This window comes from Lottia gigantea (assembly GCF_000327385.1).
Source record: "Lottia gigantea unplaced genomic scaffold LOTGIsca_38, whole genome shotgun sequence".
NCBI lineage: Eukaryota > Metazoa > Mollusca > Gastropoda > Lottiidae > Lottia > Lottia gigantea.
Window position 1 is genome coordinate 1,432,627 of NW_008709295.1, and position 19,289 is coordinate 1,451,915.

Here is a 19,289-nt window from a genome sequence, read left to right on the forward strand (position 1 = left end):
CTCTGCCATGAAAAGGTTTGCGTACGAAGGGGCGAATCGTTTGCCCATTGCTGTCCCTGAAGTTTGTAAATATGTTTTACCATTAAATGTGAAATCGTTTCGACTAAGACATATCTCTAAAAGCTGTAGAATTGCATCGTCGGGTCTGTTTGGATCTGGGTTTCTATTAAAAGCTTTACGAACTGCCGTTAAACCAGTAGTGTTATCGATATTGGTATACATAGAAGAAACGTCGATAGAAATTAAAATAGCATTAGAGGGAACTCGAAGATTTTTTATTTTATTGACAAAATCGGTTGTGTCTTTAAGGTAGGCGCGATGTTGACATGCTAGAGGTAGTAAGAAATGATCAATGTATTCTGACACTGCATATGACTCACTACCAAAGTCAGATATAATCGGGCGGCCTTTAGGGATTTTATTCGAGATAAACCACTCCTTGGTTGAATTCTTATGGATTTTAGGCAAAGTGTACAAATGTCTCTCGCGACAATCAGGTTTGGCAGACAGATAGTCATATTGTTTCTGTTTGAGATAACTAGTTTTGACTAAATCAGCAAGAATATTGTTAATCATGTTAGCAGTTTCTTTGAAAATTGGTTTCGGTAAAATGGCATAATGTTTAGGATTATTCAGTTGATTCTCTGCTTCTGAAACGTAATCCTCCCTATTCAGAATGACACAACATGAACCTTTGTCACTCTTTTTAATAACAATGCTATCGTCTTTCTTAAGTAAGTTTAACGCTTCACGTTCCACTCGTGTGAGATTAGGCTTTTCGTGTGTTATGGAAAGGTTCACTGTTTGGCTATTCATACTCGCAAATGCTTTCAATATTTCAGGATGGATGGCGGCCTGAGGGGGTGTCCACGTTGATTTAGGAATAAACATTGTTCTAGCACCACGTGGGGGGTGGTTTCGAAAAAAATATGTGCAGCTAAGATTTCGTTGAAATCGTTCAATGAATGGTCGGAGATAATTCAAGTTAGCTATCTTTGGTGTGGGAATAAATTTAAGTCCACGGTCTAAGATTGAATGCTGAAGGGGTGTGAGAATTTTACGGCTCAAGTTAACTACAGTTTGGCCTAGCGGTGGCCTCTCAGTATTTTTATCCCCAATAATTAGTTTAAAGACTTACTCGATGCTTGAAGCTGGTGTATCCAAAACAAATAAATGCTGTTTGCTGTTTCTGGAGACCAATGAAGATTATCAACTAGTTCGAATTCTTCTTCGTAGTGTGGTAATATTGTTGCGCTGTTGATACTGGACTCCATCATCATGTTGTTGAGAGTGCTGAGGTTCTGTTGTGCTTTCTTCGAGATTTTATTTGAAATGGGTATACATGTGAAGAGGATCTTGGATTTCGGGAAGGTTTTGTTGGCTGTGGCGATTAATTTCTGGGCTTGGTTAAAGGAGGTCTTTGGTAGCTGATCACGGTTGTTGAGGCCTACATGAAGAATAATGGTAGTAGGTTTGGGATCATGGTCGTATGATTCCAGGATTGACTGTATGTGATGGATTTGGGCACCGGGGTAAGAATGTATTTCAGTGTCTGAACTGGTTTTGGTATTTCGATTCAGGTTAGATGATCCAATAATTGAGGTAGATTTCTTTAGAGCGGGTAGCTTCCATAATGATTTGTCCTTGGTTTGGTGATAATACGGTTTGGTAGCGGATATAATGGTCGTTGACGGTGTGATTGGTACTGGTTTGGTAGTTGTTAGAATTGTAGCATTGGGAACAGACTGGGATCTGGTTCGAGGGGGGGAAGGTCTGGATACACGTCTCGACTTGGATGGAGACTGAGGGGTGGTTTGCTGGTCCAAAAACGCACAGAAGGAAGAAAGGTTGGCGGATCCTGGATCACGTGGTGAAGATTCAGATGGTGTGGAAGGGGAAGATGAGTCTGAAAGTGAAAAGAGAAGGGGAGTGCCCTCTCTACGAGAGCGTTTACCTATGTCTGCTGGACTAGGATTAGGTGAACTTCGGGCTCGTTTAGGGGTTTGGTTCGGCAGCGTCGTGGCTCTAGATGGTGCAGGTGTAGTGTCCATTTCAGTTGGTAGAGATATGGTTACTCTGGTTTTTGTTTCGTTGATTGTTTGGTAGAACTTGGTGATTACAGCTTGAGTGAGACGTTTCCCATAGGAGCGACGAGCCCAGGACAGGGCATGAGAAACAATGCGGTCGACGGCAGGTGATGATAAAGACTTGGTACGAATGGTGCTCAGCTTCTCTTGAAGTGTGTTTTGGTAATGGTCGATCAGGACCTGTGTAACTTTAGAGAGCCATGTCCGATTGAGGGATCTAATATTCGCGTCAACAGCTGATGTTTTCATTGCTGGGCGGATAAAACTATCCAACTCAGAGACTTTGCGTTTGAAGGTAAACGCTGGTTGGCCTTGCTGTTGAAGGGTAAGGATTGCCAAATGATGGAGGCACTGCAAAACTTGGAAGAACACCTTCACAAAGGGTTCTTCCTCCTTATGAGTGGGGACTGGTTGGCGTCGGTGGGCTGGTAGTCGTTTCTGTTGTTGGTCAGGTCGATGGTTACCTCTTGATTGGTAGGTGTTGTGGGTAGGTCGGCGATGGGGTGGGATATAGCTGGATGGGTTGGTTGGTGGTCGGCGATTGGTAGGTGGTAGAGGTCGATGGAAGACAGGGCCGTTGTAGGGTACGTGATATTGGTTTGGTTGACGATTAGTGTTTCTATGTCTGGCTTCTTGCCAGTGGTTGTTGTAGTTGGGGAGCATAATGAAAATAACTTGAGGTTAGAAAGGGAATGTACAGCGGATGTAACAGGAGGAAACTGTATATGCTAGCGTGAAAATGTGGGGATCAAATTATGCAAATAAGTCAAACTGGGTTTGGGATATATAAAGTAAGATGAAAGTTATGATGAAAAATGCAAAAATATATATTAAGGTGATAAATAACGCTAACAATGTTGTGAAAAATTATAACAAGTAAAACAAAAACTTACGCAATTGACACGAACCGGTTTTCGAAATATTATCCTTTTTCAAGTGTCGAGGAATGATATTATTTATATATATTTTATATATATATTATTATATTATTATTATTGATATTGATTTAAAAAAATTTTGTGGAATTACTAAGCATAAATAACTGGCATATATATAAAATTGAATTCAAACTAATAAAATTTCTTCAATATGAGAAAATTCGTACTTCAGTCACTAAGGACTGTTTTATCATTTCTGACAGCTGCCAATGTACGTATGTTACCTTGCCTCGCAAGCTATCTTTTTATTTTTGATTGGCTTTTACTACGGTGTGAACACTTTGATTAATTATCAGCAATTACAAATTAGGCCTACTCTCATTTCAAAATTATTTCATCACACAGTAGAATGACAAAATTTTTCAATATAAATACTATTACTGCATGACTCAAATTAACACCTGTCACTTAGATTCGACATGCAAATTTCTAAACAGCAAGTGTAAAATAATTCTACTTGTCAGGTGTGACAAGTTTTACTGACTTGCCACTACTGCTAAAATTGTTGTGTGATTTAGTGAAAAAAGAAGCAGGTTACAAATCAGTGATAGATTCAGCACTTTAATTTAAATGGCTACTTTCCTTGCTCTATTGATTTTGTTTGGTGTGAGCTCTCCATCTATGATCTTTTTTTTTTACGTGATATAGAAAATAGAAACCAAATAAATAGATCTAAGCTACCTACAAAATCAATAAACTTACAATAACACTCTTTTTCTGCATATAACAAAAACACAAGACAATATTATGGAATGTAACACACTTCTTTAATAAGGTTGGGCACATAACGTTTCAACACAATATACACGGGTCGTCATCAGATGTAATGGCAAGAGAATAAAACATAACAAAGTATATACCAACAAGAAACAATATAGAGATTAAGAGGGGCAATAGATAAAAGGGGTAATAACAAGTGATTAAGAGAGACAATAGATAAAAGGGTATAAACAATGCGAAGTCATTACATTACATCTGATGACGACACGTGTATATTGTGTTGAAACGTTATGTGCCCAACCTTATTGAAGAAGTGTGTTATATTCCATAATATTGTCTTATGTTTTTGTTATATGTGCTCCTCGCTTCTATATGTCGTTCAAATCTTATATCTTTTTCTGCAAATGCTCAATAATTTATATAGATATGTAATAGAAATAACAAAGACAAAATTTTTAAAATAAAAAGTTCAACAAAAAAGAAACAGTTAGATCTAGGCCTAGTCTATGTTTACTAGGGCCAGAGAAGTAGATTCTAGAACCTACAGTACAAAGGACTACGGCTAAAAATAGTTGAAGAGTAGGCCAGTTCGGATTGTATAATTTTTCGATGGTAAACCAAAAACTTGCATGGATAGTGATAGGTAACCAGAGTTGGCCAAGCATTGAATCTAGATTGCTATTAAATACGAGGCCTTCAGTATGCCCGTAATTTTTACAGGGCCCCAGAACAAGGGTCTTAGAATGAGATATACCCTATATAAGGTGTAATGTCTAAAACTTTTATGATTGTTATACATTCTTTTTGGGGTGCTTCATTTATCTCATGAATAACAATATATTGCGTTTTGTAATTTTCAGATACCCATGATCTGGTTATTCATGAGATTAATGAAGCACCCCAGTCATATATCTATCTCCCTTGTAATGTTCCAGCCATTAAAGAAATGTATTTTTATATGCCCACATGAAATGGGTGGAGGGGGCTATATTGCAGTCACCCATTTCCGTCGGTCAGTCCACAATTGCTCATAAAACTCTAGAAGGCACAATTCTTGACAGATTTCGACGAACCTTAGTATGATTGTTTGTAATAACCCAAGGATGAACCTTATTGACAATCTGAAAAAAAGAAAAATATTTAGTATGAATTATTTAAACACCAGAAGGCATGATTCTTGCTGGATTTTGACAAAACTTTCAGAATCGACCCAAAAAGTTGAATATTGAATATTTTAATTCTGGTGATTGTTACTGTACTGCCAAATATTTTTATTCAAAATCAAAGCTGCCAGCGGGCGTATATTTCCTTGCCTGGCAAGCTATCTTTTTTTTATGCGCACATGTAATGGGAGGCGTATATTGGCTTCACCCATGTCCATTTGTCCATCCAAAATTGCCCGTAAACAATCTAGGAGTTACAATTCTTGATGGATTTTGACCAAACTTGGTGTGAGTGTTTGGTATCATGCAAGGAAAAACCCAATTGAATATCAGAAGAATCGAAAAAATTCTTAATATGTGTTATTGCCCTTGTTCTTGAAAATGCGTTTAAGTTTTAGCCTTCAAACACTCTAGAAAGACAAAACTTGATAATATTATTTAGTATCGCATCAAAAAGTTCAAAAGAAGTGTATGACTGAATTTGGAATATTTCATACTGGTGATTGTTACTGTACTGCCAAAATTTTTATTTAAAATCAAAGCTGCCAGTGGGCGTATATTACTTTGCCTGGCATGCTATCTTATATGTCCTATATCACTTTCGATTTGGTTAATACCGAATTATATTTTTAGACTTTTTCAAAATTGCTGAAGGTGATGGATAATAATTGGTGCGGACATGATAGGCTCTGTGTTGCTATTTTTTAAAACAAGTACCATAATCATGGAATAAGTGGACTATATTATTGACAATGATGAATATTAATTTAGGTAAACCAGATATTAAATGGTTGAGAAATGGTGTGGAAATAAAAAGCTCAGAAGATTTTAGATATGAAAATGCTGGTGCTGTTTATAAACTTGTCATTGCTGAAGTTTTCCCTGAGGACAGTGGAACATACATGGTATTTGCTTCTACAGCTGCTGGTAAAGCAATAAGTGCATGTACAGTGCAAGTAACAGGTAAATGCATTATAGTTTATACAAAATAATACAAAATTAAAGTAAGCCCCACTTTCCTCTAACCAAGTTACTGAATTCTGCACTTTTTTTGCATTAAATATGTTGTATGACTCGGTTAAGTATTGCTTTATTTAGTATTTTTATTCAAAGAACTTGTCTACGAGCATTATTCAGTAAACATTTTTAACATTTTATATAATCTGCCGGCTGAGTCTTTGTAACTTAACAAAAGATTGGACTGTAAAGTGGTAGAGTTATTGCCGTTGTTCTTTAAAACATGTTCAAGTTTTAGCCCGCAAACACTCTAGAAGGCTGAACGATTTAGTAGTCATTTTTATAAGCCCACATGAAATGGGGAGCGTATATTCTCGTTACCCATGTCTGTCTGTCAGTCCGTCCCCAATTGCTCGTAAACACTCTACAAGACACAATTATTGACAGATTTTGACAAAACTTGTTGTGAGTGTTTGTAATCACCCAAGAATGAACCCTATTGAAAATCAGAAAAAGCGAAAAATATTTAGTATAAGTTATTGCCCTTGTTCTTGAAAACGTGTTCAATTTTAGCGTGTAAACACTCTAGAAGGCACAATTCTTGATGGATTTTGACGAAACTTGGTGTGAGTGTTTGTAATCACTGAAGGATAAACCCTATCGAAAATCAGAAAAATTGAAAAATATTTAATATTAGTTATTGCCCTTGTTCTTGAAAACGCGTTCAATTTTTAGTTCGTAAACACATTAGAAGGCACAATTTTTGACAGATTTTGACGAAACTTGGCATGAGTGTTGGTTATCACCCATGGATAAACCGTATTGAAAAATATTTAGTATTAGTTATTGCCCTTGCTATTGAAAACGCGTTCAATTTTTAGCACATAATCACTTTGATGAAACTTGGTGTGAATATTTGTAATCACCGAAGGATGAACCCTATTGAAAATCAGAAGAATTGAAAAATATTTAGTATGAGTTATTGCCCTTGTTCTTGAAACCGCTTTCAAATTTAGCTCTTAAACACTAAAAGGCATGATTCTTTCTGGATTTTGACAAAACTTAGTTTTATTATTCAGTCCTGAAGATTGAATATTTGCCTTCTAGAGTTTTCACGAGTTAAAGATTGAACATGTTTTCAAGAACTAGAGCAATAACTCATACTCAATTTTATTCAGTGTTGTGCTAAAGAGTTCAAAAGAAGTGTATGACTGAAGGTTGAATATTTCATACTGGTGATTGTTACTGTACTGCTAAATATTTATGTTCAAAATCAAAGCTGCCAGTGGGCGTATATTACCTTGCCTGGCAAGCTATCTTTATATGCCCACATGAAATGGGGGGCGTATATTGTCGTCGCCCTGTCTGTCCGCAATTCCTCGTAAACACTCTACAAGGCACAATTCTTGAATGATTTCCACGAAACTTGGTATGGTTGTTTGTAATCACCCAATGCTAAACACTATCGATAATCAGAAAAAATGAAAAATATTTAGTATGAGTTATTGCCCATGTTCTTGAAAATGCATTCAATTTTTGGCTCGTAAACACTCCAGAAGGCACAAATCTTAATGGATTTAGATGAAACAGGGTATGAATGTTAGTAATCACCCAAGGATGAACTCTATTGAAAATCAGAATAATCAAAAAATGATTAGTATGAGTTATTGCCCTTGTTCTTTAAAACTTGTTTAATTTTTAGCTCGTAAACACTTTAGAAGGTGCAATTCTTGACAGATTTTGATGAAACTTGGTAATATTATTCAGAATCGCCTTAAAAAGTTCAAAAGAAGTGTTTGATCATTTATAATTATAAGATCTTGAATAATTTTGAATTTGACGATTTATCGGTAAACCATCTTTAGTGCACTTGACTTAACAGATTTTTCATTATGATACATGCTGATTTTTATTGAATAAAAGTCAAAGGTTTCTGTGTGGGCGCATGGTTACTTTGACTTGCCAGTTATCAGAGGTATACTTCTCATTGATTATGATATAAAAGAAATGGCAGATTTCTATATTCTTCATTGTGTCAATAACCTAGGCTTAAATATTATTTCTTTCTTAGTTCCAGATGAAGATTCGAAAGCCCCAATAATTACAAGTTTTCCACAATCTGCAAATGTAGAAGAAGGCAATTCAATCAAATTACTGTGTTCAGTATCCTCGCAAGATGGAGTTAAAGGTATGTGATAAAAATTTCAAAACTAGACCTGTTAGCTACTAAGATATTATACATATTGATCAGTATATCAATTTGGTTTTCCTGCTTTTTATTTTACCGTCACCTATGTCCGTCCGTCCGTCCACAATTGCTCGCATTCAAATTTTAGCTTGTAAACACTCTAGAAGGGACAATTCTTTACGGAGTTTGTCCAAACTTGTTGTGAGTGTTCGTAATCACCCAAGGATGAAGCCTATTGAAAATCAAAAAAATTGAAAAATATTTAGTATGAGTTATTGCCCTTGTTCTAGAAAACTTGTTGTATGAAATATTCTACCTTTAGTCATACACTTCTTTTGAACTCTTTAGGGCGATATTGAATGATATTGAGTTATTGCCCTTGTTCTTGAAAATGTGTTCAATTTCTAGCTCGTGAATACTCTAGAAGGCAAATATTCAATTTTCAGTTTTGTCAAAATCTGGCAAGAATCAGGCCCTCTAGTGTTTAAGTCAAAAACTCCTATGAAAAATATTTCAATTTTTTTTGATTTTCGATAGGGTTCATTCATGGATGATAATAAACAATTCACCAAGTTTTGTCAAAATCTGTCAAGAATTGAGCTTTCTAGAATGTTTACGAGCTAAAAACATGTTGTCAAGAACATGGGCAATAGCTCATACTTAATATTTTTCTGATTTTCGATAGGGTTCACGATTGGGTGATGATGAACACTCACACGAAGTTTCATCAAAATCTGTCAAGAATTGTGCCTTCTAGAGTGTTTACAAGCTAAAAATTGAAAGCGTTTTCAAGAACAAGGGCAATAACTCATACTTAATATTTTTCGATTCTTCTGATTTTCAATAGGTTTTATCCTTGGGCGATAACAACACTCATGCCAAGTTTCGTCAAGAATTGTGCCATCTAGAGTGTTTACGAGCTAAATAACTCATACGAAGTATTTTTTGATACTTCTGATTTTCAATAGGGTTCATCCTTGGGTGTATACGAACACTCACACCAAGTTTTCTCAAAATCCGACCAGAATTGTGCCTTGTAGAGTGTTTACGAGCTTAAAATTGGACGCATTTTCAAATGAAATGAAATGAATGGAGTTTTACGTCCTACTTAAAGGCGTTTTCAAGAACAAAGGCAATAATTTGTACTAAATATTTTTCAATTCTTCCGATTTTCATTAGGGTTCATCCTTGGTTGATTACAAACATTCACACCAAGTTTCATCAAAATCTGACAGACGTACGGTAAAATATGACCCCCATTTTATGTGGGCGTTTAAAAATGAGGTGCTATTTCGGCAAAATGTGATGTAATTTTCGTCAATAGCGCAGTTTTTTTGCAATACATAATATTTTCTAATAATAAATGAAAATTAACTCATTATAAAATTTGGTGTCGGAAACAAAGAGGCAATAACTCATACTAAATATTTTTTAACTTTACTGATTTTCGAAAGGGTTTATCCTTGGGTGATAACAAACACTCATGCCAAGTTTCGTCAAAATCCGTAAAAAATTGTGCCTTCTAGAGTGTTTACGAGCTTTTTTTGCGATTCTTCTGATTTTCAATATGATTCATCCTTGGGTGATAATGAACACTCACACCACGTTTTTCGCGATACATAATATTTTATAATAATCCGTTAATTTGTCGCACCTTTCAGTAAATTTCTTGAGGACCGAAAGAGGCATGATTGTTACTATAGATAGTATCGTAGTTATAGATTGTGCTAAATAAGGAATTCAATCAATACTGAAGTGGATAGCAGACGACATTTCGGGGAGACAGAGTAGAGCAGCATGGATATGGTGAAAAAAATTAATGCTCCATCATTAACAATCGAAATACAACACTCCTATTTGTAACAAAATAATAACAACATATAAATAAGAAAAATCGCAAACCCGAGGTTTAAGTATTAATTGGTTGGTTTGGACTTTTTCTCAATCAAGAATCATACGCGCATTATTTACGCTGACATATTTTTTAGAGTTACTCAAGTGTCAGACGTAATGCGCAAATATATTTGGTGTTTAAGTCCTACTTCTTTTATATTTCTATTTTCCACTGGTATTAAAATTGATAAAATCAAGAATCATTTAATTCAATGATACTATTCATAACTTTTATTAGACATTAAAAAATATTGTTAAAAAAGTGCTATACAATTTCATCTATCTCAGAAGATATTGCTCCACAAAATTAAGAGCAAAAATCTGCTATGCAAATAAAAATGTAATTTGTACCCTGGTGCGCCATTTTTGGAGGTTGATTCGAGTCTTGAGTAGATGTAAATAGCCTTCAGAAGTACTGGAAATGTACGAGAATTGCATAATTCCTTCAAAAATATCTCAAACTTTGAATTTTACTCACTATTTCTATATACGTTTTTACTATATATCACAGACGAGGATGATTCTGGACACACATGGACTTGAAGGTTCAAAGTATGATTTGTCAAAAATAATGTTAACCTGTGCGTGTTAAGTCAATGAAAGGGGTGGTAGTTTGTCCAACATATTGCATATGACAGCAGGAACGGGTCAAACAATAAATCACAAAACTGGAATCACATGAAACTATGCCTTTAATGAAAAAGGTTTTAGAGCCTTTGTTTCTAATGAAATTTGTAGTTTACATGGACTCAGATGCTTTACAGTTGGACTTTTTCTAGTTTAAGGTCTACATCCCCAGGTTTGTTGTCTCAAATTTGTGTAGTATTTAATCTTGTTCATTTTCCAAATGTTACTTAAAGTGTATGGACAGTCAATTATGGGCCACTTGACACCTACCGTGAATGTTTATATATATCCTATTGTATCCACTCCAATCTTATAATCGATAATAAAGATACATGTATAAGTAAAACAAAGACGATTTGTGTTTAATTCCCATTTGTTTACAAAGACAGTCCATACATGTGTACAGGTCAGGAAAAAAAATCTGGAGATTTGCCTTGAAAAATCTGGAGATTGGGTGAAAAGTCAGGAGATTTTTCCAAAGCGCGTGAATTCGTGATTTGAAACTCCAAATTGATTGTTTTTTTCTTTTTTTTTTTTCAAATAAGCTTTAAGCCTTGTAAATTAATTAAATTGATCATAGGCCTACATCACACAGTTAAAATTAACAATCTATAATTATGGATAATTCTAGAAATAGTGCCTGATATTTCAAATTTAGAGGCCCAAAAAAAATTTGATATTGTCATTCTTCAGTATTGATTGAATCAAAATAATGTCAAGTTAAAATGATGTTTGAAAACAAGAGAGCAAGCATGATCCCTCTAAATTAAATGGTACTGGTAGGCCCACATGTCATATCATATTAAAAATCAGTATGTCCTGAAAGCAATATTTAGTAAATAATGTGTACTGGCAATGTTACTTTTTCCAAAGGTGTAATTCATGACATCTTAAATATCTCCAGTCCGATCACTAAATACTTTTCCTGCAACACTCTCACGAAGTATTGAATTGAATCTTCCGCTTCCATTTTGACGTTCTTCAGAATGGAAAGACATGTAATAAGTAAGCCCGTTATGCAGGCAATCAAATGAATATTTACAGGCTACAGAAAAATTACAAAACGATTTTATGAAACGAAGTTTGAGTTTACATAAGAATTAGACATCCAGTCGCGTATGATAATCTACTGATAATGAAAAATAATTCTGAAACGACGTCTATGTTATATAGGCCTATTATAGACCTCGCAGATTGACACTGACGGTATAAAATACTGAGAAGACTTCAAGATTTCGTTTTTTAGTAAAAGTAGGGCTACCGTAAAATTTATTATAAAAGCGAAAGTAGAATCTACCGGATGTTGTTATAAAAAGTGTCATGTGGGCTTAAAATACACATTATCGGGTGAAAATAGATCAAATTACCATCTTAATTGTGGAGATTAATTAATCAGGCAATGATAATATTATTACGTGATGAGATTAACGCAATTATGATACAAGTGATGATAGATATTCTGTTGATTTATGTTAGAGAATTTGAACATTGAAAACGGTAGGTCCCATGAAAATTTGATCAGGAAAAAAACCAAAAATCGGTAGAATCAGGTATCCCGCCGGTAGAGCGGTAGACAACATGCAAAAGCGGTAGAAACCCGACAACATCGGTAGATTACACATGTATGAGACAGTCCGCCATTACGTCGTATTAATCACATGACCACATGACCAATTTTGCAGCTATACCTGTAAAGAAAACAGTTAACATGGCTTTCCAAAAGACGCTGGTATGGGTCAAATTTATTCGACTTCAAGGCGCCGACTGAAAACTCTCAGTCTGTTATTTGTTTCACTTCAAAACTCTTTATTTTTATAGAAAATATTATATATTGGTAAGATGACATAGCCAGAAAAGTGTTTTAAAATTCGATTTGCATATTATTTTTAATTAATACTAAAAAAAATCGGCATTTAAACTTAGCCAAAAAGATGAAATATCAATTTTCCAGCATAAAACGGTGGTAATGGCGGCCATTTTGGAACACATTTGAAGCGTAACAAAAGCGAAAAATGAAGTTGATTTCATGAAATTTCAGTTTATAATCAAACACTAAACTCATAAATGATTTAAAACTATCATTTCTTAATTTAAAGTATATTTTGAGTGGATAATTTCATATTATTTCAATTATTTGATCAGAAGGTCTACTTTCACTTTATCATTAATTGGTAGGCCTATCCGATGTGTGTGTTTTATCAATTCAGACTTGGGAATGTAGGAACTCATGATGTTATGAAAATTACCTATTGTCTTTAAAATAAATTATAATTAAGTTACATGTATTATAAAATAGTTTTAATCTTATAATGACTTGTTCCGTATATCACTTATAAAATGAGTGAAGAATTCATACAAATAACGACCATATTTCTCCACTATTTACCCCATTCATCATGGAATATCTAAAAGACTAATCAAGATATTTTAATTCTGTAAAATTTTTCATTGAAAGGAGATATGAATATTTTGAAGCGGGCGATTTTTAATACAAAATGAACGCTACGAACCAGTCATTATAAATTTATTTCCCAATCGATCTCCATTTTCATGAATTTCGGCAGTGTCATCGTCCTGGTTTGGCCTTTCACTGTCAGTCACCCCATCCCGAGGACGCCTAACTGGCTTGAACTGGTAGTCCACCACACCCCCAAACATTTCGTATTCATCTTCTTCGTCTTCAGAATGAGATGAACTGTGAGTGCTTGACGAATCGTTTTCATTATAATACATAACGCCCGCCACATTGTTTATCTGTCAGTGTAGCATTCCCAGAAACCACCGCGTCATGTCCATAATTTACGTCATGCATACATTAGCATACATTCGGATATTTCCGGAACGTGCTTGTGGTTTTCCGTACAAATCATTGATTTTCCATCAAAATATCACTTTTTCACCCTCACGAATTTTTTTTCCGCAAAAAGGATAGTGACATTCAATTCAATCATTAATTATTTATCAAATACAAAAGTACACCATATTAAGACTTTCCATACTCTTTCAGTTTCAATTTCTTTTTTCAGCTATAATTGCAAAGCATTTGTTCTCTTCGTAATTTTTTTTTGTTTTTTCGATACTTGATCCTCATATCAAGACGAAATGGTACATAGTACAATATTTCTTATACATTGTTGTATCTTAACTTGAAGAAGAATAGATTTTAAATGTATAACAGAACATTTGTGCATTTCCAGTTTTGAAATTCTGAGTGCAACTGTGACTTATTTTAGACAGTACTGGAATGTGCATTTACTGCACGGTTTGCATACTGTTTTCTGCATTGTATTTTTTAGCCAAAACGACATAAAATGGCCTTTTAGAAAATACAAATCTACAATAGTTTTTGTACCAGAAAGTTTTTATTACAGTACAAAAACCTTTAAGATTAATGCAATCGATCTGAAATGTCTATGGGGTCAAACTGTCATGAGCATTAATAATAATAATAATAATAAGTCTATTTCTTTCCATACTGTAGAGGAATGCCCAAAGCGCTTGTGTGCTCTGAGCATGATCGTCTATTTGTGGCCATTAAAAAACCATGTCTTGACACAAGATTTGAAAGTGGAAAGTGACGGAGATAGTTTAATAGTATGCGGTAATTTGTTCCATAAAGATGACCTGGCTCAAACAGTCTGAAGGTTAACCGTTGGTATATCTAGCAGATGTTTTGTTGGAGAACGTAAAGATCGTGGTGGTGTGTACATTTATGGTTGGTTTGATAGGCCAATGACAGAATTTTGAAGTCAATTCTTTCTTTTACTCGCAACACACCCAGATTCTTCATAACAGATGTACATGGTATATCAGATTGGCCAACTGATATTGTTTTTTACTGACATTTACTTAATTTGGCAGGAGTTCCAAACAGTATTGCTTCAGTTTTATCATTCATTTCAATGTGTGAAAGGGTTGATAGCTGGTTTGATATACGAGAGCTAAAACTGCTAATAAGTTGGGTGTCATCAGAATAAAGATGATTGAACATTGTGTTGACATAGTAGATGACCCAGAGATGTTGTGTACAGCGTGAATAGAATTGGACCCAAGACGGACCCTTGAGGAACTCCACAGCGAAGGGGGAGACTATCTGATATCACATTGTTGACTTCATCATATTGCAACCTTTCACAGAGAGCAAACCATCTCAAAACGGTGGTATGTAAGCCGCAGCTACTCTGACTCAGTTCGATCAGTTTTTGGTGATAAATTTTGTCAAAAGCGGCAGACAAATCAAGCATTACCAACAAAGCAATGTCACCAAAATCCACTCTCTTTCTGATGTCATCAACAACACAAATAAGTGCAGTTTCTATACTGTGATTCTCTCTATAAGCTGACTAATAACTATCAAGTAAGTCATTTTGTGTTAGTTGTAACTTCAATTGATCGGCAATAGTTTTTGAGAACATGACTATCTAAAAATGGCTTTTTGATAAGAGGTTTAGCAACAGAAGTTTTGAATCGTTGTGGGACAACACTGGACAAAGATTAATAACTTCATTAGAATGGGCAGGACAGGATCAATAATTTTCAAGAGAAATCTCATTGGACAGACATCTAGTTCGCATTATGTTGGCTTTGACTGGTTGAATGGTTGTCCAGAGAAGGGTAGATCACTTAATTCAATGTCACCCGCTCTTCCAAGATTTTCTCTTATTTTGGAAATCTTGTCTGAAAAATAGATAGAAATGAAATTGTTTGCAACAGTCGGATCATCGCCATAAGGAAGTGTTACTTCTTTTCCTTTGCCTAGTAATGAACTTAAGGTGGAAAATAGAGCCTTTGAATTCTTTGAGTTGGTAGCTATTTGATCATTGAAGTATGCAGTTTGGCTTTCTTTATGCAATTTATTGTACTGTTTCATCTTCTATAAGGTTTTTGTCACAGTCGAGACCAGATTTGCGCCATTGTCACTTCAAAGCCCTTCGAATTTGTTTGGATTTAGTGACATCAGGGGTGTGCCAAGCACATTGATATTTGCGAGCTATTTTTATACGCCCACATGAAATGGGCGGCGTATATTGTCGTCACCTCATTCCGTCGGTCCGTCTCTCCATCGGTCTATCCGTCCATCCACAATTGCCCGTAAACACTCTACAAGGCACAATTCTTGACTGATTTCGATGAAACTTAGTATGGTTGTTTGTAATCACCCAAGGATGAACCCTATTGAAAATCAGACGAATCGAAAAATATTTAGTATGAGTTATTGCCCTTATTCTTGAAAACGCTTTCAAATTTAGTTCTTTAACACTAAAAGGCATGATTCTTGCTTGATTTTGACAAAACTTGGTTTTATTATTCAGTTCCTCGCTGAAGATTGAATATTTGCCTTCTAGAGTTTTCATGAGCTAAAAATTGAAATATTTCATACTGGTGATTGTTATTGTACTGCTAAATATCTTTATTCAAAAATCATAGCTGCTAGTGGGCGTATATTACCTTGCCTGGCAAGCTATCTTAAATTACGGAACTGTATATAGTTGACTTCACTAACAAATTTAGAAAGATCCAGACGGAAGCTCAGACATTTGTTTATCCTCTATACAAATATCATTCACTGGATTGTTAGCTTCAGAGACAATCCAATCAACTGTATTTACCAACTAGTGAGTTGGGCTCTTTACGTGTTGAGTAAGATAAAAATTGTCCAAAATTTCACACTGTTTTGTCCACATAATGTTCTTTGACCAAGAACCATGTTATCTTTTTTGTCCAAAGATTGTCAAAGCTCTGAAAAATCTTCAAGGAAATCTGCATCTGACAATTTGTTCTTTTGTGATGGTGGTGGCCGATATAGGCAAATGAATCTGGCAGTTTTTTTTGAAGACATAATGACACAACTGTGTGTTCAAAAGAGCAGTAATTTTTTGGTGCAGGAACAAAAGTGATAAAAATATTGCGCTTATAGATTACTGCAATTCTTCCTCCTCGCCTATTACCAACTAACTTATTCCATAACCAAATTTGATCAAGCTTGGTATGTGTGTGTGTATGAACAAATTCTGAATTTGATAGAAATAGTCAATTTGTGTTGTGCACATTTTTATATGCCCACATGAAATAGGGGGAGTATATTGCCGTTCATCCACAATTGCTCGTAAACACTCTACAAGGCACAATTCTTGACTGATTTCGACGAAACTTGGTATGGTTGTTTGTAATCGCCCAAGGATGAACCTTATTGAAAATCAGAAAAGTCGAAAAATATTTAGTATGAGTAATTGCCCTTGCTCTTGAAATGCTCGTAAACATTCTAGAAGGTGCAATTCATAACGGATTTTGATGCAACTTGGTGTGAGTGTTTGGTATCACCCAAGGGTGAACCCTATTTAAAATAGGAAAGATCGAAAAATATTTAGTATGAGTTATTCTTGAAAACGCGTTCAATTTTAGCATGTAAACACTCTAGTAGGCACAATTCTTGATGGATTTTGACGTAACTTGGTGTGAGTGTTTGTAATCATCCAAGGATAAACCCTATCGAAAATCAGAAAAATTTAAAAATGTTTAGTATTAGTTATTGCCCTTTTTCTTGAAAACGTGTTCAATTTTTAGTTCGTAAGCACTCTAGAAGGCACAATTCTTTACGGATTTTGACGAAACATGGTGTGAGTGTTCGTAATCACCCAAGGAAGAACTCTATTGAAAATCAGAAGAATGGAAAAATATTTAGTTTGAGTTATTGCCCTTGTTCTTGAAAACACGTTCAATTTTTAGCTTGTAAACACTGTAGAAGGCACAATTTTTGACGAATTTTAACGAAACTTGGCTTGAGTGTTTGTTATCACCCAAGGATAAAGCCTATTGAAAATCAGAAAAACGAAATATATTTAGTATGAGTTATTGCCCTTGTTCTTGAAAACTCGTTCAAATTTGTAGCTCGTAAAAACCCTAGAAGGCATGATTCTTGCCAAATAAATGATTAACATTTATCAACAACAGAATTAGCATACGCATTGGAGCAAGACTAACCAATGCAAATGTTCTAAATAACAATTTGTGAACTATCTTTTTTTTTAGTGATATGGAAACAGGGTGACAGAGAGCTATTACATTCAGAGAGATTTATATTTCAAGATGATGGAAATAATTTTTCAATGGAAGTACCTGCAGCTTTATCAACAGATACTGGATTATACACAGTTGAATGTAAATCTGACAAGGGTCAAGTCAGTTGTTCTTTTTATTTAAATGTAATAATTGAGGGCCCAGCCAACACTGTAGATATACAGGAGATTTTAAAAACAGTAGATCAGGTAAGTGTTATGTGCTCATCAAAAGTAACCTCTTCTCAAATATCATTAATATAAATGGACATCTTGTAGGATTTTGGATGATCTCGTATTCTTCTGGGCTCATTCAAAACTGCATTTTGAATATATTGTGTGTCTGTTGATTATAAATCGAATGAATTGGTATATTTTACATTTCAAAGTTGTAGAGCTGAAAAGTTAACATTGTACTAGGACTGGCTAAAAAGTTCTAAGCTTAAGGGATTTGCTGGGACTAGCATTTGTGAAATAATCATGTCATGAAATGGCTTGCTGCTCTGTTGTATTCACAAATTGAAAAAGAATATGTGTGTGTGTGGAAGTTTTTGGAACCCAAGTCTTTTGGCTAGTGATATATATGGGATTTAATAAATATTACATTTTATAGAAGCTGAAAGACATTCTTGGTCAATTGCACATGCATGGCGAGGTTAAACAATGGATTTAGACTCAAACAAAAGCAGAACCACTATCATTCAAAAAATTGAAAAATTTACTATTAAACATTTAAGATAGCTTGCCAGGCAAGGTAACATACGCCCACTACCAGCTGTCAGAAATGATAACAAAATCTTTTGTGGCTTAATAATGAAATATTAAATAAATAATCTTAAAGTCATCTATAAGTCAAGGCAAAAACCTGAAACAGTTCATAAAATTATCATCAAATTCAAAAATGAACGATGTCTCATCGCTGTACACACAAGGGCAATAACTAGGAAACTCTTCATCCGATTATTACCAATTTGTAACTTGACCGAGATCTCATCATATCTAGTTTCATCAAGATAGGATAAAAACTATAGTCTCTATCGTGCCTGCAAGCTGAATTCGACAAGTTTTTACTAAGTCAAGGGCAATAACTCCGAAACCCTTCATCCCATTGTTACCTCGAGTGAGATCTCATCAATATATACATGCATACCTTGTTTCATCTAGGTTGGATAAAAACTTTCTCTATCGTGCCTACTATTGAAATTTGTTTTGTTTTACTAAGTCAAGGATAATAACTCTGAAAACAATCATCTGATTTTTACCAATTATGAACTCGACTGAGATCTCATCAATATATATGTCACAGTAGAAACTGAAATCCAGGAGAATTTAGAAATCCCCCTAGGACAAAGTTCAATTTTACTTTGTCCTAGTACAAACTCCAATTAGAGTTTCTCCTAGGGCAATTTTAAATTGTCCTAGGAGAAACTAAAATTGAACTTTGTCCTAGGGTGAACTCAAATTGTAATTGGGGCCTGTCCTAGGACAATTTTAAATTTGACTTTGTCCTAGTGTGAACTCAAATTGATATGCAGTGTTAACTCACATTGGAGTTTGTACCAGGGTGAATTTAGATACGCCTAGGACAAATCCAAATTTCACTTTGTTTTATATAGGATTAACCAGTTGTAATTTAACTAGGACTGTTGTTTGTCTTGTCT

At 34.8% G+C, this 19,289-nt stretch overlaps 2 protein-coding genes across 2 annotated transcripts in view; one reads left to right on the forward strand and one right to left on the reverse strand.

The window, feature by feature from the left end:
* The window catches only part of LOTGIDRAFT_163162 (hypothetical protein), a gene marked incomplete at both ends in the record, with an annotated part of 4,022 nt that extends 1,272 nt beyond the window's left edge, over positions 1–2,750 (reverse strand). Inside the window, one exon of the mRNA XM_009059225.1 lies at positions 1,452–2,750. Coding sequence (XP_009057473.1) covers positions 1,452–2,750 — 1,299 coding nt within the window. The remainder of the gene's footprint in view (positions 1–1,451) is intronic.
* A 2,910-nt stretch (positions 2,751–5,660) lies between these two features.
* LOTGIDRAFT_163163 (hypothetical protein) lies at positions 5,661–9,110 on the forward strand (the record flags this gene model as incomplete). Its single annotated transcript, XM_009059226.1, has 3 exons — positions 5,661–5,871; positions 7,943–8,053; positions 9,022–9,110. The coding sequence occupies 3 exons, from the start codon at positions 5,661–5,663 to the stop codon at positions 9,108–9,110; spliced, it is 411 nt and encodes a 136-aa protein (XP_009057474.1).
* Positions 9,111–19,289: the final 10,179 nt, after the last annotated feature.